At 57.7% G+C, this 20,022-nt stretch overlaps 1 protein-coding gene across 1 annotated transcript; it reads right to left on the reverse strand.

The window, feature by feature from the left end:
* Positions 1–1,846: 1,846 nt before the first annotated feature.
* Exoc3l4 (exocyst complex component 3 like 4) lies at positions 1,847–16,152 on the reverse strand. Its single transcript, XM_071606385.1, has 12 exons — positions 16,054–16,152; positions 10,539–10,954; positions 8,985–9,639; positions 7,890–8,001; positions 7,616–7,738; positions 6,940–7,040; positions 6,659–6,739; positions 5,126–5,240; positions 4,548–4,667; positions 4,318–4,470; positions 3,558–3,679; positions 1,847–2,327 (listed from the first exon to the last, which is right to left on the reverse strand). The coding sequence occupies exons 2-12, from the start codon at positions 10,936–10,938 to the stop codon at positions 2,120–2,122; spliced, it is 2,190 nt and encodes a 729-aa protein (XP_071462486.1). The 5' UTR covers positions 10,939–10,954; positions 16,054–16,152; the 3' UTR covers positions 1,847–2,119.
* Positions 16,153–20,022: the final 3,870 nt, after the last annotated feature.

Raw genomic sequence — 20,022 nt, forward strand, 5'->3', positions numbered from 1 at the left:
CTTGGTTCAATCCCCAGCATCAAAACAAACAAACAAACAGGAAGTTGCCAACTCCTCACCACTGAGAATTAGCAGTCAAGACCAAAGCCCTCCCACATCTTCATAGTCTGGGTTGGAAGCCTGGTCAGGCCCTGGAACATCACCTTCAGCCAAAGGCTCAGGCAGGGTCAAGCCAGTTAGGGTCAGGGTCAGAGTCAGGGGCTCAGTGAATAGCTTGGGCTTCAAAGGTAGGCTGGGGTAGCAGGACCTCTTTGGGGAGAACCTGGTCAGATAAGGCTTCCTCTCCCACCCCCACATCCACACTGGGGATTAAACCCAGGAGTGCTCAACCACTGAGCTATACCCCCAGCACTTTTCATTTTACCTTGAGACGGGGGTTTCATTAAATTGCTCAGGCAGACCTTGAACTTCCAATCCTCCTGCCTTAGCCTCTCCAGTCGCTGGGATTATAGGAGTGTGCCACTGCACTGGGCCAGATTGCCTATTACCCTCCTCTGAACCCTATCGGCCACTCTCCCAGCAGGACACTGGTGGCTGCTGGGGGTACATGCGGGGTCAGGCAGGGGAAAAAACTGGCCAGTATTCTTCCCTTAGAGCTCTCCATTAGGGCAGTTGCCCTTCTCACATTCTGAACCCTGGGTTATGCAGACCCAAGACCACTTGCCCCACTGCCAGCCTGATTCTCTACTAGCTCAGGTACTGCCTGACATCGTGAGCACTCACAGTCCCTGCCCCCACCCAGACCTGAAGCCTGGGAACCCCAACATTACCTTACTTCCTCATTCCTGCCCTGCCCGATCCCACCCCACCCTACCCAGGGAGGTCTGGATAGTCCCTTACCCGGCCTGCTCTGCCTCTGGCTTCAAGCCCTGGTGCATCCATGGGGGAGCAGGGACTGCTTCTGGCAACTGCTCCCAGAGGTGGCCAAAAGCTGAAGGCACTCAGCCCACTTGCCCCAGGTCCCCAGCTGACTCAGACCTGGCTCCGTGTCCCAGTGCGAATCTGCCTGGGCACTGCCCCCTGGCTGTCCAGAGAGCAGGGAGGGGCCAGGGGGAGCTGGGAGAGATGCATCCCCCACTCACCTTGTACCTAAGCCCTCAGGAGATAAAAATTCATTGTTGGGACGTTGGCCCACCCTCAGTAACTTGGCCCAACTCCAGCCAGGGTCTAGGTCAGGTTCTGGCTCTGAGCTGTGAGGAGGGGCATCTAAGGTAGCTGGTCTCAGCTTCCTCTTAGCTCTCAGCCTTCCCGGAAAGCCTCAGCTGCTAATGCCAGCAGGTTCTCTGGCAGCCTGGCTCTCAGAGTGCAGGCAAATTCCAGAGAGAAGGGGCACGCACAAGGGCACACTGCAGCTTCTCCTGGAAGCTCTTCCGCTGCTAACACCTGCAGATCATGCCCCCAGACACACACTCAAGGGGCAGCACTCCCCCTAGAGTAACCTGACAACTTTCTTTACTGGAAAGTCCCTGCCACATGTAACCCAAATATTTCAAGCCACAAGCCTTGGCCTGTTCCTGTCCCCCAGGAGCCTAGGCCTGCCTAGGATGAGGCAGAACAGTGCCCATCCCCACAGGGCAAGGCCAACTTAGCGAGACAAATGGACCCAGAGTCCCATAGTCGAGGCCCGTTTTTCCTGTAGCACAGGCAGGCGCCTTCCCAGTTCTGGGCCTGCCTCAGTCTCTCTGTTGATATGATAGGTAGCAAAGGGTCACCCACCAAAAGGAGCCTTCCAGCATGGCCCTGAGTGCATGGGTCTAGGTCTCCCACTCCCAACCAGCTTGGCCCTGCCCCCTCAGTAGAGAGGCACCATTTTAATTCACATTTATTTTTAGAATAAATACTCCATTCTGCACTTTCAGACTGGGGTGGTGGTGCTGCTGGATAGTTACCAGAGCAGCTCTCCCTGGTCAGCTGCAGTAAAGAGATCTTCTGCCACTCCAATATTCTCCCCCACAAACGTCTGAAATATCTTCCTCTTTGCCTCCCTGCTGAGCAGCCAAGCATGGCTGAGGACAAAGATTCCATGACTCTGGGCCTCAGAGTTGGAGGCAGGGCCTAATGACCTAATGACCACCTGGAATCCTAGCCTAGAGCTGAGTGCCACGCCCTGACGACCCCCTCAGGCCAGGGAGCCCTGGATGCAAGTGATCAGCTGGATCCTGAAAGTAGACAACTCTATCTCCGCGAAGAGCACGCGGTCCTCAGCGGTTCCTGAGCCCACAGCCTCAGCTGCAGCCCTCAGCAGGTCCTGGGCATGCTGCAGGAGGTTCTGGTTCCGACGGCGGCGCAGTCTACGCAGTGCCAGAATGGCCAGTATGTGGTTTTGCCTGCAGAAACACAGAGTTGCACCCCTTGACACTCCAACGACTGGGAATTGACGGAACCCCTGGGCTGGGGAGGAAGCATGAATCACTCAGCATTCCTGAAGCTCATCAGAGAGCCCAGGACTGACCCAGGACAGGAGGAGGGGGCTCCGGAGGGAAGTGGAAGCATGGGACTGGGGGCAGGAGCACCGTACCTGGGCCTGGAGGGGCCAGGAACAGGCGCGCGCGCCGGGGAGGGGTCATGCCCACAAGGAAAGGCCCTGCACAAAGCGAGGGAGTCGGGAGACCAGTCCAAGAAACGGTGCTGGTGGTGAGGGAGGGAGGGGCGATGGGATGCAGTGTGGGAGGTAGGGTTCAGGCCAGGAGGCCTCGGGGTCTGGGAAAGGTGTTCACGCTGCCAGCAGCAAGGAGCGAGGCGCCGTGGAGGCAGAAGACTCCCGCCCAAAGACATCGAGAGTTGCCTCCTCCCACGAGATCACAGTGAGGGGCTCTCAGAACCGCCCCCAGCAGGTAACGAGGATGCAGCGAGAAGGGACTGGAGGGAAACCCCGGATCGATGTAATGTGGCAGTCACTCCAACCGGGAACAGCAGCCATGACCCAGGAACGAGGCTGGGCCAGGGACTTTCAGCAGCTCCCCATCCTGGAATCTCCAAAGCCACCGAGTGCGCTGAACCGGGATTTCCATAGGCTCCGATGACTCACAGCTCCCCGCCCCCACCCCTGCATCAAAGCCTTCCTCCTCTATCCGTCGAAGTCTGGGGCATTCAGAGGGGGCTTGTTCCGGGCTGGGGATCGCGGGAGGCGGAGGCATGACCCCCGCCCCTGAGACTGATCGCGCCCTGAGACTGACCGGAACTCGGGTCGAGAACACGCGGAAGGGCTCGCCTTGGTTCCAGGGCCCGGGGTCAGAGGCGCCTCCCTGGATGCGGTCCTCACACACATGCGCATGCAGGTCCGCAGGTCCACGCTGGGTTCAAGTGCCACCCTCCGCTGGTTACCAGCCCACCCACTGCCACCTAGACCGGCGTGTGTGTGTGTGTGTGTGTGTGTGTGTGTGTGTGTGTGTGTTTGTTTCTGGGGATTGAACCCAGGGCTTTGACCGTGCAAGGCAGGCACTCCACTAACTGAGCTATATCCCCAGTCCTGCCACCTAGACTCTTGAGAGCAAATGTCAAGCTTCGAGTTCCGGCTCTCATTCCGAACTTGGTTGGGGCGCAGGTGGGCTACGAACCTGATGTCGGGGTAGCTCTGGATGAGTGTCTCCAGGTGCCGTTGGATGTCGTCTTTGTAACTCTCACCCAGGATCTCCGCCACGCAAGGGATGGCTTGGTTAAGCCATGTGGCTTCAGAGCCCTTTGCAGACAGGAAAATATGTGTGGGCCGGCCACCGCTCCCAGGAGCCCCTGCCTGCAGCCTCTCCTTTAGTGCACCGCTAGCCCTGCAACCGCCTGGCAGCAGTCCCCCATGTGACTGCCTCATGTCCCTTCCCACAGCTGGAAGGGACACAGGGCTGGGCACTGAAGTCGCATCTGCAACACAGTATTAGCCTTCCTGCCTACCTCCAGCACACCTGTTTTCCCGTCTCTGCCCAGATGGGAAGACTGAGGCCCCAACCGGGAAGTGCTGCCAGGAACCATTGTGAGTGAGGGATCAGCAACGCAGATAAAGGGTGCGTGGGGAGCAGGGACTGCCTGGGCTCCCAGGGCTCCGGGTCTGTAGTGCCTAGGGGCCTCCAGGAGGCTTTGCCCATCAGATAGGGCTGCAACCCTGGCTCCTTCCCTTAAAGTCCAGGTAACTGCACATGTATGCAAAGTGTCCCCTTCACCCAGCCACCCTCCCTCCTGATAGAGCATGCAGAGGAGAACTTTTGCTGCCCGAGGGCAGCTGAGTGCTAGGCCCCTTCCCCCAACCCCAACCTGATTCTCTTTAGTGCAGAATAGAAATAATACGAGGCGCTAGTGGAGGGCCTGGTGGCTGAATGCTGCTCCTACCAGGCCCTGGAAGGTGTCACTGATTGCCTGGGCATCCAGATTCATCTTCTGGGAGCCATTCACACGCTCCACGCCCCGAAACCGCTCACGGGGCCTCAATGCCTGCGCCAGGTACTCGCGGACAATGTAACGGTGCACCTCCTGCAGAGTCTCCTGGGCAGGCATGGACAGGGTCAGGGTCAACAAACCCAGCCCCTGGGCACTCTGCAGGGCCCTCCCCCTCCAAGTACCTTTGCCAGTGTTGGGGTTACATGCTTGAGGTGGTGGGCAAAGGCCACCACCTTGTCCATGATGGGATGCAGTGTGTCCTGTGTCAGCCAGCTCTTGGTGCTTAGGGCCCCGAAGAGTGGCTGGGAACAGAGAGGTATGGGAGTGAGCCCAATGCACCATCCCTGACCTCCTTTTCTGCTGGATTCCCTGTGCCATCCATCTCCTAGCCACCCATTGTATCACTGGGCCTTTCCCAGAATGCCTCCTCCAGGCAGAAGCTCCAGTGGCAGGGTTTGAATTTTAGTGACCATCCTGCTTAGGGTTTGCCTGGGGACAACTTGAGGGTCAGGGTGAAGGGTCCAGGCCTGATTCCTTGGACCCACTATCCTGGCCTCTTAGAGGTCAACAGAAGGGGCGAGTTTCCCAAATACCCCTGCTCAGTTGGAAGCTCATCAGGGCCCTGCCCATCCCCAAAACACAGGGCCCTGAAACTGCCCCTGGGGTTTCAAATGAATGCTGGGACATGGACCCAGACTCCATGGAATAGGTGGCACCTACTGGCTATGGCATGTAGGAAGGAAAGGGCTGTCCCATTCACCTGCACATCATGCTGCAAGCCCTGGAGCAAGTGCTTCTGGAAGTTACAGGTAGCAGACACTAGCGGCTTCTCCAGCTCCTCTAGAGTTCCTGGGAACCTGGCCAGAAGACTGGTCCTGGGAAGGTCCAAGACAAGTGAAGAGATGGCCATGGGGGAGTGGCTGGGAAACAAGACCCAGCACACACCCCTGTACGCTGGGCACTGTACAAGCTCCATTCATTTAGACTATAGTGTGAAGGATGGTCCCTGGAGCTGCATAGTGCAAGCCCTAGGAGCCAATCATAGAAGGGATAGACCAGCTTCCCTCTGGCAGCTCTGGGACTTGGGCCCCAGACTCCAGGGAGTAGATCACACCTGCTGGGAAGCAGGAAGAGAAAATCCCCTATCCCTTGGTGATGGGACAGTGCAACACAACCATGCTGGGTAGAGACCCTCCACTGAACTTCATCATTTCCTGCTGAAGGAAACTGAGGGTCAGGCTACACCCAGTCCCCACAGGCTAGGAACAGCATGGCAGGCTGAAGTTCTGTCACTGCCTACCAAGGGGTGGAGAATGCTCCCTGGCCATGAGCCCCCAGGGTCTCTGTGCTGAGGAGCAGCCTGGTAGTGTGAGGCCCTGGGTTCCATCCTCAGCAACAGACAGAGACAGACAGACAGATACACTCTGTCTTGGAGAAGTAGTGTCTCATCACCATCATGGACTCAGGTAGGCCTGGTTCATGTCCTGGCTCCACCACCCACTGGTTACAACAGTGGACAAGGGTCATTTCCAGAGCCTCCACTTCCCCACTGGTAGGTGGGTTCAAGACCCTCTGGAAGAATGGCATTAGGTGGGTAGAGCACACACATGACTGGCACATCTCAAGTGTCCACAAGAAGACGGAGTTCCCACAGCTCTGGAGAGCAGATGCTCTGGTCCCACCCTAGATGAGGAAAGAGGTGCACAGCTAGCCAGCGACAGTCTGGGATCCCACAGGTGGCCCAGAGTCTGCCTTCTGCAGTGGGAGGACACCAAGGCACAGTGGAATTGGAGGCACAGAAGCAGTCTGCCCATCCCCCAGGGAGGGCTCCCCCCCCCCCCGCTGGGAACAGAGGGGGCCCAGACCCCAGACAGCACAGCCCAGGGCCGAGTGTCAGGGAGGGCTTCTCTGAGGAGGGGGTGCACCCCCAAAGGAAGAAGTCTGGCTGGGACGAAGGGAGAAAAAACAGCCCTGCGACTAGGGCAGTGGGCCTCCTTGGCCACTGATGAGCTCTAAGCCCTCCCGCATCCCTCTCAGGGCCCCAGCTCGGCTGGGCTGAATGAGGTCAGCATGTCAGGAGCCGGGGCGGAGAGCGTCGGTCCCTGGAGGTCTTAAGAGCCTGCCGGAATTCACACTCCGGGAGCGCCCTCCACGCCCGCCCGGGTCCCAGCTCCTCTCTCCATCACTCGCCGGCACAGAGGCCGCCGCGGCCTCCCGGAGGGTTTCCAGAGCTCGCGCGCCTCCTGCTGGCCACGCTGGGCAGTGCTCCTGCGGAAAAGCTAGAGAGACCTACCTCAGCTCCTCGCAGGCGTTAATATAGGCGCCCAGGTGCGGCTCGCTCACCGCCTCCGACTCCAGAAAAGACTTTTCAAACCTGGGGGCAGGGTACGCAGACGCCTTGGGGATCACTCCCGGCTGCTCTATGACCTCGGGCCCCCGCCCAAACTTCAAGAACTGAGATGAAGGTCTCTCCCTCCCACTGGACTCTTGCATCCTGAGTCCACAGGGTGGACGCCGCCCACTCCTGGCCCCACCATTCCATCCACCCGACTCTGGCCGAGGCCGCGCACGCACCTGGGCAGGAACAGGCGCAGCGCCCGCGCGCAGATCCGCAGGGTGGTGGCTTCCAGCTCCGCAGAGATAGCGCCGGCCGCTTTCACATGCTCCGCCACCAGCTGCGAGCCACGCTGAGTTGAGCGCGGTCGGGGCCCCAACCCGGATGCCCGGATGCTTATGGCCCACCCCGCTCTGCCTCACAGTCACGGTTCCAGCTTTTTTTTTTTTTTTTGTACAGGAGGTTAAACCCAGGGGTCCTTAACCACTGAGCCACATCCCAGACCTTTTTATTTTTTATTTTGAAACGGTCTCACTAAGTTGCTTATGTCCTCGTTAAATTGCTGAGTCTGACCTTGAACTTGCAATCCTTCTGCTTCAGCTCTTGAGCCACTGGGATTACAGGACGGCTCCAGCTTTAAGCAGGCCCCAACCTGAAGGTCAACTCCCCACACGTGGTCCACCAGTCAATCAGGAGCTGTACCCCAGGTTAGCCATGTGCCCCAGGGGTCCCTGGTCGCACCCCACCGGAGGCCTCAGGATCCCGTTTAATAGGCAGGAATGGTTAGCACTGGATATGATAGCTCTGGGGTCCCACCTCGGGCCTAAGGTCTGAACACAAGCCCCTCTCCCCGACCCCCCCCCCCACACACACACTGCCCGCCTCCCCTCACCCCGCGTCTCCTCCCAGGCCCACCATGTGGACGTCAATGGACAGGGATGCATGGTAGAGGCCCTGAAGCACCTCAGGGGCTTCCCCGGCTGCCCAGCGATTCTGCTCCAGCTGCAGGATGCCCTCGAAGCAGCTTGCGATCTTGGTCTTTGGGGAGAAGGATGAGGCTACGGTGAGACCCTTCCAGGAGGGTGTTCTGTCCCCCACCCCCCATCCGCCTCCAGAACCCCTCTTGGGCCTTCCTGGGACCACCCTCCCCCAGGATCCTGCCCTTGGATCCATGCCTGACTGGCATTACCTCCAAGAAACTGGTGTAGTCGCTCTCCAGTCGAGCCCACACGTCAGGCGCTAGGAGTGGGGGCAGCGGTTCCGTGAGCAGTGCCAGGTCCGGGGCGCCCAGGAAGTCAGGGCTGGAAAACCGTCAAGTGGGGGTACTGGCCTGGGTTGGGCTCCAATGCTGCAGGGAGTCCCCCCTTACAATAGGCTCACAGTCTAAAGGTATTGTGCAAGGCCCTGAGCTTGGATTTCTGTCCACACATTCCATCCCCATCCACCACCCCTGCCCTCTAGGGGTGCATGCCACTACCTCCCTCCCCCGGAAGCTTCTGACCACTGGATTTCCTGGCATTCCAGCAGCTGTGCCTGCTCTGAATGCTTAAAGAGATGTCCAAATGGACCTCTGCCAGGCTGCCTCAGTGGTGACCTCTACCCTCATGGTTGGCCTACACCCAAGACTCGGCTCTAAGCAACACACACACAGAGTACAGCTCAGGGACCCATCTCCATCCAACTCACACCAGAGAGGGGCTGGTACCAGCCTGAGGTCAATACAGCAATTTAAGGAGCCCAGGATTTTCAGGCAACCTTCTTCCCCAAGCATCCCTGCCTCTGATGCTGGGAACCATTGGTTCTAAGAGGTAATCCGCCCCCATCACATCTCAGAGCTAGAGGTGGAACCCTCAACAGGCTGTACCCTGCACTTGGGTTCCCATCTGATGGGGAAAGTGGGGGTCAGCCTACACTGAGCGCTGTGAAACCACAGGGTGTCCTGCCTGGAGAAGTGCCTTTCTCTAGGTACACACAGGCACCTTGTGCACTAGCATAAGTCCTCTAACTGGGTTCCCTGCTCCCATGGGAATCTCTCCACGGAGACTTTCCAGCTTCAGGAAGCTGCTCAGGAGTGGGTCCCTAGGAAAGGCTGGGGTGGGAGTCACAGCTCAACCTAACAGGAAGGAAAGAATGCCAAAGTCCCTGTGAGGGGCAGGGAGGGTTTCACCAGCTTTCTCCCAGGGAGGGAATGAAGAAGAAAGGAACCCGGGGCAAGTTTCCCAAGGCCTCCACGTTGGGCAGTTGAGTCCTTTCTCGCCCTGTGGCGCAGTGGCTCTGGCCTCACCTGCCATAGACATTGGCTGCCCAGTCCAGCAGAAGGTAGAGCTGCTCACAGCCGCGGGCGGCTTGCGCGAGCTCCTGCAGGCGCTGGGCCACAGCGCTGTGGAAGGCGCGGAGGTAGGTTTCCCACGCTGGGAAGCTGGCGGCCGCGTAAGCCGGTTGCACCACCAGCCGCACCTTCTGAAGATCGCGTCGAACCAAGCCACCAAGCTCTGCCAGAAGCTGGGCTAGGTCGGAAGCGCCCTTGTCAGGCTCAGAAGTCAGCCCGGAGTCTGACCGCTGCACTCGCTCCTGCACGCTGCGCCGCACCGCGTCCTCCCAGTGCTGGCGCCAGTGGCGGGGTGTGCGCAGGAAGTCGCCGTCGGCTGGGAGCTCCGGGTGGGCCTCCTCTTCTGCGCGCACCAGCCGGGCCACTTCAACAAGCGCGGGCTGGTCTATGCCTTCGGGACCCAATGTCTCGCGCACGATGGCGCCAATCTCCGCCGCCAGCCCATCGTAATGTAGGCACACGTCCATGGCGCGCCGCGCAAAGGCGGTGGGGTCCTGCTCAAAGGTGCGAGAGGCTTTCTCTGCTACCAGCTTTGTCTCCAGGTACCGGAGCTGTTCGAAAGCAGCTAGCAGCTGCCGCTCAGTGATGAGGTCAGCCACGGATTTGCCTTCTGTAAGGGCAGATGACAAGAGGGGTAGTGAGATGGACCACCCCGGGACCCTGGGCTGAACTGAGACCTGGAGGTCCCTGTCAAATCCTGCCCAGGGCAGCCCAGTCCCTCCCTCGAACGCCCTGGGCCTAGCTGAAAACCTTCACAGGCAGCCTCACCTGCCAGGAGCCCTTGCTCATAATCACATTGGTAGAAATAGGACCAGAGACCCAAGCCTGGCTGGAAAGAGCAATTTGGACCAGTCTCTGTTCTCCCCACTTGCAGTTCATACCTTCCTCCTTGCTCCCACCCCACCCCAGCTCTGTGGAGCTAGCCCTAGTGGCCTCATGTGCAGCCCAGATGGCAAGTGTAATAGGTTAGATCTCTGGCCGCATGTGTCCTGTGATGCCCAGGCTTCTGCCCCAGCATCTAGAGTCAATGTTTCTGGCTGCGTCGCTCCCTGCCAGCCCCACGCCCAGGAGCCCTCTTCTACCTGTATCCTTCCTTCAGGGTCCAATTTGTCCTCCTCTGGGCAGTCCCAGAGCCTCCTCTACACCCTCTGTGACTCCCTAATCAGAGAGGGCGGGTGCCTTGCAAATGGCCCTGGTTTGACCGGGAACCAGGCTGTGAACATCTGTGCAGAGGCTTCTGTAGTCATGCAAATCCTGGTTCAAATCTCATTTCTCTGCTTCTCCAGCTGTGTGGCTGGAAGGAAGCCACTTAAAGTGAGCCTCACTTTTCTCATTTGCCTAGTGGGGGCTTCACCTAAGACACTGTTAAGAACCCGAAGTGAGGTTGTGCAGAAGGCAGGGTTTGAGGGAGCTGGGCCTCAATGAGAGGTTGTTGGAAGCCCTGGCTCAGCAGCTGCCTCCTCTGGCTCAGTTTCCTCTCTTGCTCAGTGTTGTCAGTGAGGCCCTCACCTGCCTCAGGTTCCAGGTCCCCAGGCCCCACCCGGGTGGATGCATGCTGGCTGACACCATCTGTGAACACACAGGGCTCCTCTGCCATAGCAGCCCCCTGGGAGTGGCCAGCAGCTAGACCTTCATCTGGAGTACGCCGGAAAGACCGGAACAGGGAGTGGGAGCTTCGCCTGAGCCGGCCTTGGTCCTCCTTGGAGGCCTGAGAGGCCTTCTGGCTTGCCCAGGAGAAGGCCCGCTTCAGGGTGTCCAGGCCTGGCCTTGTGGTATCCTCATGGTGGGCGTTTGGCTCCTTTCCACTGCTGATCTGCCCAGTACCCTGAGCTGGGGTCTGGGTTTTCAGCTCAGGCTCCTTGGGGCTCTGCAGCTCTGGCCCAGGGGTCACTATCCGTGGTGATAGCATCTTGGTAGCAGGAGAACTGGGGATGAGAAGGAGATTCAGGAGGCCCACAGGGTTCCCAGCCTCAGGGAACAGATACAGAACCCTTGGGAGCCCCATGGGACTTGACTAGACCCAGGGCCCCTGTCAACCTTCCTGGAAGCAGCAACCTTCAGTCTGTCCAAAAGGAAGAGTCAGCAGGCAACTACCTGGGCTACTGCCAGACTATCTAGCAGGCCACTAGGAAGCTTTCCCTGCCACCACTGCACAAAATGCCTACCCCCATGCCCACAGCAATTCAGCCTTCCAGACCAGCCCTTCCCACCAGAATTGGGGGGGGGGACATGCAGATTCTGGGGCCTAGTCCATTCCACAGCCCACAGAAGGGCAGGGCCCAGCAACCACATCCGGGACTTTGGTACTGTAGGTTCTGAGACCCCCAAATCCCCCTCTCCCTCCCTCCACCAGCCCCTTTACTGCCTAACCCTTTCCACCTGAAAATCCAGACTGCTTCTGCTTAAAGATGAGGTAGGGACCCCCACGGGAGTCTATGCCTTTTTCTTCTGAGCTGGAGGGAGGTGCTGTGGGGCTTGAGGGCACTGGCTTAAGCCACCCTGCTGCTTATCGAGACCACACAGCCTTTAGGGAAGGGTGGTAGGAGGGGCCTTGGGTTTATATTTAACAGGGGGTGGAGAGGGTTTCCATGTTGTTTCCCACCCACTGTACGGCCCACTCCCCTCCCCCATCTCCGCCACAGAGAGTGAGGTGGGGGTCCCAATGGTATGGGGCACACATACCACCCTCTGCAAGGCTCTACCACATCCCCTTTCAGCCTGAACTTAGCCAGGATGTTTGCTTTTCTGGCTTTGGGCTAAGTTGGGGGTGGGAGAGTAGAGGGAGCTAGCTCTCCAGCCAGCAGGCCACAGGCTGGGACCTTCCACCTGCCCTGTTGTGCAATGGGGCAGGGTGGGGGAGGGTTTGGGCTAGTAAGGTATCACTTTATCCTTGGAGAAACTAAGGCCAAAAGAAGGGCTGGATGGATGTACTGAAGTTACAGCCCAACAGAGGCAGAGCCCACAGCTCCTCCCAAGGGCTACCCATCACCCCAGGCACCAAGCAAAGCCCCGGCTGGAGCCAGCACAAGACCTCTGGGTGGCACCAGGCTAGAACTGCCCCTCCTTGGGCCTCAGTTCGCCCTGACCCTCACCCACCCCTATGCCCTCCAGCAAGGTTTCTGTTCAGGGCCAGCTGACACCTACCTTCCTCCAGGATCCAGAGGCCACTGGGCAGCTGGAAGAAGGCCCAGTTGAGGGAAACAGACACAAGTGATTGATGGGGACCTTATCGGCCCCACCCCGGCCACAGGTCACCATCCTCCTCTGGAGCCAGGGTTCAGGGACCCTGCCCCACTCAGACTTAATCCACACATGGCAAGGATCTAACCAACCTCCCCTCTCCTCTTCCTGGGTCCCCTCAGTACCTGCCTTGGGGGGCTGGTGCCCACAGAGCAAAAGCACAAAAGAGCCAGTTACAGCTCAAACTGACACAGCCCAATGCCTGACACAGATCAGATCCCCAAGACAACAAGGCTGCTGGATTCATTTGCCTCCCGTCACAAGAGAGGAGCCTGAGGCCCACAGCTGGCTCTTGCCTCAAGCCACCGGCTCAGGGGTGGGAGAGCCAGGGCTGCCTGGAAACAGGGAGCAGAGGCCCTGCTGTCCTCATCCCGCAGCACCAGGACCTCAGGGTTCTGCCCACGGAGCTCTCTGTTTGGCAGAGGACCCTATGGAGGACACGGATGTCCTGAGAGAGGTCAGACTTAGCAGTTCTCTCCCAGGGAGCCCAGGGATGGATTTTAGGGTAAGGTGGGACAGCTGAGCAGGTGGATCTCAAGGGAGGTCAACAGGCAAAGGCTTGGGGCTCCCTCAGCCTGCTCAAGCACTCCTGTCCCAAACCAGAGCCAGCAAGGGCCCCAGAGGGCCCCTCAGCCTGCAACCACAGCACCAGGGACCAGTACCAGCTGCTCCCAGCAGCTTCCCCCAAAATTCTTGACCTTCCCGGTCCAAAGGGATCATTCTTCGCTTTAAGCCATTCCATGGCTCCCTAGTGCCCTCAAGCCAACCCTGAGACTTTTCTGGACTGAACCTTCTCTGGCTCCAACCCATCCAGTCTTATAGGCCTCCCTTCTGTCTCCCTGAATGTCAGCCTCCAGGCTGTCCCTCAGGCTCGTCCCCTAACCTCCCTTCCTCTGTCCCCCAATTCTGACCTGAGTTTCAGGAGCTGAGGGCACCCCCACCTCCAAGACTCCTCCAACGGTGCTGTGTGATGTGCCCTCACCATCTGACTGTCCAGTGGGCACTCAGGATTGTCCCTGCAGTGACGTGGCCCTCCTTCCTGACCTGCACTCTCTGTCCATCTCCCCTTCCCTACCACCCCAGAGCACAGTCTAGAAAAAGAGTGAACCATTCAGTATAAGGGGTGCCCCCTCAACCCTAGGCTGGTCTGGCCAGGTGCCACCCTGGTGCCCTCTGGGCTGACCTGTGGGCCCCCACCCCCACTCTAGCTGGGCCTCTCCCCTGAGCCTGCCCAACATGGCCATGGGGCCCTCTCTCTGACTCTCCTTCTGTTTCCCTGTCCATACTGCGCTGAGCATCCAGGGAGGCCCAACTTCTGTGCCCTAGCTCCCTGACGGATCCGCACTGGCTGAGCTCTAAGGTCCTTCAGACCCAGGCCAGCCTGAGCCCTGGGCCCTGAACCACACACTCTCTAGGTCAGGCTGCCACATCTGTTGCAGGGCCAGTGGCAGGGGACTAAAGTCACACAGAAGACACAATCATGGGAACTCCCACCCTGGTCACCGGGTTGTAACTGAGAATTCAAGTCTGTGCTTTCCCTCCCTCCCTAACCCCAGCCTCTCTTCTACCTCCTTTTCCTAGACCTTCCCTCTACAGCAGCTCTGGTCCTCAGTCAACCCTCAGTGCTCACTGCGCCCTCTTTTCCCCACCCACCCTGGGAAGGGCCATCACATCTTTTAAAGCTCAGAAATGGCCACTGTGACCTGGGCCAGAAGTGCCCCCCCAATTCCCACCTGCCATCCACCTCCACCTGATCACAGCCTCCTAATCTCTCTCCGTACTGAACTCCTTGGGTTCCTGGAGCAGAAGGGAGGCCTTGCTGAAACCCCAACCTGCCTAGAAAGCTTTCCTTGCAAGATGGAAGTCTGAGAACATGGGAAAGAACAAGGATGTCGGTTCTCGTTACTATTCTAAGTTGTTTGCCTAGAAGAACTAATTCAGGCAAAAAGGCAAGAAAAAATAAATAATAACTATAAATATTAGGGAGAAACAGATAAAACTGTCATTCACTGGTGATGTGATTATCGGCTTAGAAAATCTGAGTCTGAAAATAATGAGAGCTAACAGAAGAGTTTGGTGGGTAAGTTTCATGGATTGATTTTGGAAATACAATCAGTAGCTCTCCTACACCCAGCAAAGCCTATTAGAAAAACACACATTAAGAAAGTCATTTGAGCCAAGTGCAGTAGCACACACCTATAATCCGAGGGACTCAGGAGGCTGAGGCTAGAGGATCACAAATTCAAAGCCAGCCTCAGTAATCTAGCCAGGCCCTCAGCAATTTAGCAAGACCCTGTCTCAAAATAAAAAATAAAAAGGGCTAGGGATGTGGCTCAGTGGTAAAATGCCCCTAGGTACAATCCTTAGTACTCCCAAAAAAAGTCACTTAAAGCCAGGCACAGTGGCATACATCTATAATCCCAGGGACTCAAGGAGGCTGAAGCAAAAGGGTTTGCAAGATGGAGGCCAGCCTCAGTAGTTTAATGAGACCCTAAACAACTTGGTGAGACCCTGACTCAAAATAAAAAATATAAAGGACCAGGAATGTAGCTCAGTGGTAGAGCACCCTTGAATTCAATCCCCAGTATCAAAAAGAAAAAAAAAAAAAAGCACTTAAAAGTCTTTTTTTCCAGGCTGGGGTTATAGCTTAGTGGTAGAGCACTTTTCTCACACATGTGAGGCACTGGGTTCAATTCTCAGAACTAAATTAAAGAAAGAAAGGAAGGAAGGAAGGTGTTGTGTTCATCCAAAAAAAAAAAGAAGTCTGTTTTCCCAGTGACTTGAGGAAGGATCACAAGTTCGAGGCCGCCCTGGGCAACTTGGTTTAACTCTGTCTCAAAATTAAAAAATAAATAAATAAATAAAATAAAAAGGGCTGGGGGTCTAGCTCAGTGGCAGAATGCCAGGGTTTAATCTCCAGTACTGGGCTGGGGGTGGGGACAAAAAGGCCCCCTTCACAGTAGCCAAAAACCAGAACGCTCCCAGGCTGCCATCACCCTGAAGAACAACCTCCTCCTTAGCTTGGCATCGGAGGCCCTTCCTAACTGCCCCTCGTGCTCTGCCCCACCCTGCCACCACTCTGACCCCAGAAGCACTCACCACTCCTCCACACCTTTGCACAGACTTGTGACCTCGGCCACACTTTCTCCAGCTGCCTGCTCCTTCAGGCTTAGCAGAAGAGGCTCCTCCTCTGAGGAGCCCCAGGACACAGTCAGCACCTCCTGTTGTGGGTCCAGTCCCAGCCCTGGCCACACCATCTCCATGACTAAGGGGCAGATACATAGTCTGGGATGTCTCTGCCTGTGACCAGGAGCCTGCGGAGCAGGGAATGGACCTGACCCAGCCCCCAGCCAGGGCCAGTACAGGGCAGGTGCCCAGGGAAAATGAATAAGTGGATCTAAGGTATGGTGTGAGTCTGGGGATATGTCCACACTTAGTGTATGTGAGCTTTGCATGTCTGCACGTGGGCCTGTCTCCTGTGTGTGACTGTTCAGTAGGTGTGTGCCTCAGGGGGCTCCAGGTGGCTTTCTCCAGGGTCCACCTGTATCTGTCTGCATCTTCATGAACACCTTCATGTCTTGTGCATGTGTCTCTGTGCTTTCTGCTTGTGTGTTGACTGCCGGGGTATGAGGGCGGATGAGTCCCTGTGGCTGAGCGGGCACTGTGGCCCAGCCAGCCTGGGCTGGAAGGCCACTAGAAAGCTGCAGTGGTTTCAGTCCCTTGAGTCCCTGCCAGCTATCTGCAGCTCCCGTCCGCCCTTCTGCCCCACCTAACCAGGACATACCTGAGGGAGCAGACACTGAGCCCAGGCAGACGGTGCCCTGGAAAAGCCGACCGAGTGAGACCCTGAGAGACAGGTCCAGGCCTGGGACCTCCAAAACAGCCCGAGTGACCAACAGCTGGGACTTCCCAGCCGAGCGGTCAGCACCGCCCAGGCCCACTGGGCCCCACCTCCACCCCATCCTCAACCCAGACCCCATACTTTCACTTTCAAAAGAGCCCCGCCCTTTTCCAGAGGCAATCACTCCAACCTTTGATCCCCCTGGCAAGCTGAGACAGAGGCAGAGGGCCAGGAGCCTCTGGAGGGAAGGGAGAGAGGACCATTCTTGGGACCCGGACTGAGGCAGTGGGGGTGAATGCTAGCAGGGACTTCTACCAACCCCTCCTGTGGCCAGAGGCCAGGGGCACAGGCATTGACTCTGGGACACCTACCTTGAGGGAAGGGGCTCCAGCACCAGGCCTATCCATCAAATTCATCCCAAGGCCCCTTGCACCCTGCTGTGGCCGAAAGCCAGAGCAGAAACTTTTGCCCTAGGGAGTCCCTGGGTTTTATCCCCAGCCCAGGATGAGAGAAAAAAGTGCACTCACAGGGACACCCATGGAGTAGTTGTCCCCTCCATTCCTGAGGAGCGAGGAGGGGCAGTGTCTGGGCGGGGAGCAGTACAACTGCAGAGGTGTGGCTGAGCCTGATGCCAAGGGACAAGGGCCCCACTCCTCCACATCAAGTCAGATCGAAGGCATTTTGTGGGGAGGGTCACAGAGCCCTCCTGGAGAAGGAAGCCCCCACCCCTTCCCAGGGGGATTCCAAGCAAGCGTCCTAAGAAAGAAAGTCAGGGAAAATCCAAGGAGGACAGATTCTGGCCTGTCCCACCCTGGACTGGAACCAGCTAGCTGCCCCAGGCAGGATGCTGAGTGTGTTAGTGTCCCAGGGTCACCATGCAAAGCACCACAGACTGGGGGGCTTAAACAGTTTATTCTCTCACAGCTCTGCAGACCAGGGATAAGGCCAAGATGCAGCAGGGCTGGTTTCTCTCCTCGAAGGTCTGTAGGTGGCCGCCTTCTCCCAGCACCTTTACCTGGTTTTCACTCTGTGCATGTCTGTGTCAATTTCCTTTTTCTATTGGATGAGGGCCCAATCTAATGACCTCATTTTAATTATTTACTTTCTTAAAGAGCCCATCTCCAAATAAGGTCACCTTCTGATGTTCTGGGGTTAAGATTTCAACATATGAAATTGGGGGGGGGGGACAATATTCAGTCCATAGCAAACTGGAAGGTACCCAGGATGCTGCCCAGGCATTTGCAGACAGGCCGTTTCAGATCCAAAGACACCAGCACTCCTCCAGATAGGCCTCTTGCTAATCTAGCTCCTGAGCCCTGGGTCCCCTCTGTGGAGTGGGAAGAGTCGCAGTTCCAGCCTCCAAGGAACACAGCAGGCTTGTGGTCCTGTGCTCCCGGCTCTGCCTGGCTTGCCCTCTGGTCCCCAACAGTTAGAGGAAATGAGAGATGAGAGGGAATTAGAACAACTCAAGACTCAGGGCAAGAGCCGGGGGCAGTGACTCACACCTGTAATCCCAGCAACTCGGGAGGCTGAGGCAGGAGGATCTCAAGTTCAAAGCCAGCCTAAGCAACTTATTGAGGCCCTGAACAACTCAGAGAGACCCTGTTTCTAAATAAAATATAAAAAAGAGCTGGGGATGTGAATCAGTGGTTAATGCCCCTGGGTTCAATCCCCTGTACCAAAAGAGAGGGGTGGGGGTAGGGGCCCAAGATGAGTGTAGCCAGGTTATATCAGGGCCCCTGGACCTCCAGTTATGGGTCATCTTCACTCAAGTCCTAGGGGCCTGAACAGCTCCAGGGCCTGGGGCCTGCTCTTAAGCTCCCAGTGACACCCCAGGCCTGGGTCCACTTTCCAACTTACAGTTGTTCTTTTATTCTGTTTCCATGTTGTTTCCCCCTAACTTTCCCAGTAAAATCCCTGTAGAAAAGTCCCTGCCTTGTCTCAGGGGAGGCTGGGGCACAGGACTGGCCTGGCAGGGGTCAGAAGGCAGAGCAGGGAGCAATTGAGAGGGAGAAGCATGGCTGGGCCATGCACAGAACACAATCCCAGTTCCCTGCCTCTCCGGCAGGGGCACTTCCTGAGCCTCGGTTTACTACTCCATAAAGTGGAGTTATTGGGGGGACCAAAGGAACTCAGTTGAGGACCTGGCTCCTAGGTAGGGGAGGGTGGGGAGAAGGACCCTCACCACCAGCTGCCTGCCAGTCCTAGGGTTCTTTTGGAGTCAGGCAGTGACAGCAGAATTCAGATGCCAGAGGCGTCAAACCACCTACACTGTTCTGGGTCCAGGGTGGAGCCCGATCTGAGGACAGGAGCCCCTGGTTTTATCTTCCACTCCTCCACCGGCTGCAGGGCATGGCAGGGGTAGTGCCCGCTCTGAGTCTCCATCCGTCCTGCGAACATTGCAGAGCATTGGGCGCCCACCTCAGAACGCACCGTGCAGTGGCCCTGGTGACCGCCAGGGGGAGCCGCAGAATGATACTGCGTGGCCTCGCGCTCGGGACGGGACCACGGGAGGGGCGGGGCAGCCTCTGGCTCCGCCCCGCCCGTGTCCGCTGCGCTCCGCGTGAGGGCAGTGGTCAGTCTGGGGCCTCGGAGTGCCCTGGTAGACGGTGAGCTGCAGAGTGATGTCGTGGTGGCCTCTCGGTCGACCTGGCGTTCCGTCGGAGCCCCGCTGTCTGACCGCTGTGGGGACGTGGCCAGGTCGTGTTTACACGGCTGCAACAGTCCCTGCCCCCGAGCCGAGCGGTGCGGGTTCAAACTTAGTAAACGGCACAGAACACAATCCCCGCTCTGCCTGCCGGGCTCCCTCACCCCACAGCCCGGGTGTCGCAATACTTCCCGGAAATGTCTGCCCCCTTTCCCGCTCCCCCGTCTCTGTCCCGGGCTCCTGACCCCACGGGGAGGGCGGGGGACAGGGAGGATCCTGAAGGACGTGAGAAGGGCACATGGGGACATCCTGGGCCCAAATTGGCCCCACGTGTTTAATATCAGAGCATTTAATATCAGAGCAGGCTCACGGGAGAACGCTGCCTCCTCTCCCCAACCCCGCCCCGCACACCTCTTCCCTTTTGGGGGTGAGCTGTTTTTAGAAGGAAGGCCTGTGGAGGAAGTGCGCCTTGGTCCTGGAAGTCAGCACTGGGACTAGGAGAGAACAGAGGGCCCTGGGTGTCCACCTACCCTGCAGCTGGAAACGGCACTGACCCACCCACTGGCGCCTGTGGACTTCGTGGAGCTAACATTCAAGGAGGCTCCCCTCTGCCTGGCCCTGAACTTCCTCAGGTCTGGCTCAGGCCCGCCAAGGGCAGGAGGCCAGGCTGTGAGCCTGGGAGGACAGCCTACGGTGCGGGGCACAGGGGAGTTGGCCCTGGGCAGGGCAGCTTTCTGCCATACCAGCCTGCCCTGACCAGGCAGCAGCCCCCCTGCCCACCCCAGCGATGGCCCAGCGCCCAGAGACCTTGTCATGGACCTGCTGGAGGGAAGAGACACTCACATGGAGCAGGAAAAGGTGCCTGCCCATGTAACCTCCTGTGTGGGCTCTGTTACCAGCTCGGTGGCTTCCTAGCCTAAAAGGTCCCTTCAAAGACCCAAAACTGGCATTGAGCATCTCACTTTGCATCTTAGTTTGTTTCCTCATTTGTAAAATGGGACTTTTCAAGGAGTTAATAAGATCCAACTTGGTATAGGACACTTGATCCTGTGCCCTATTGCACCCAGATTAAGGGGGGGGGTGACAGGTTCAGGAATCATGCCATTAAGGCCCAAGGAGGAGTGTAGAAGAGGAAGGCCATGTAGAAGAGGCTGGTCCTTCCTTAAGTAGCCTAGGCTGAGGCACAGTAGGGAGGGGGTCCCTAGGCAGGGGCAGCAGAAGGGTAAACACTACAGCACCTGACAGCCCCATCCTGCAGTGTTCCC

Source organism: Marmota flaviventris, chromosome 2 (genome assembly GCF_047511675.1).
Source record: "Marmota flaviventris isolate mMarFla1 chromosome 2, mMarFla1.hap1, whole genome shotgun sequence".
NCBI lineage: Eukaryota > Metazoa > Chordata > Mammalia > Rodentia > Sciuridae > Marmota > Marmota flaviventris.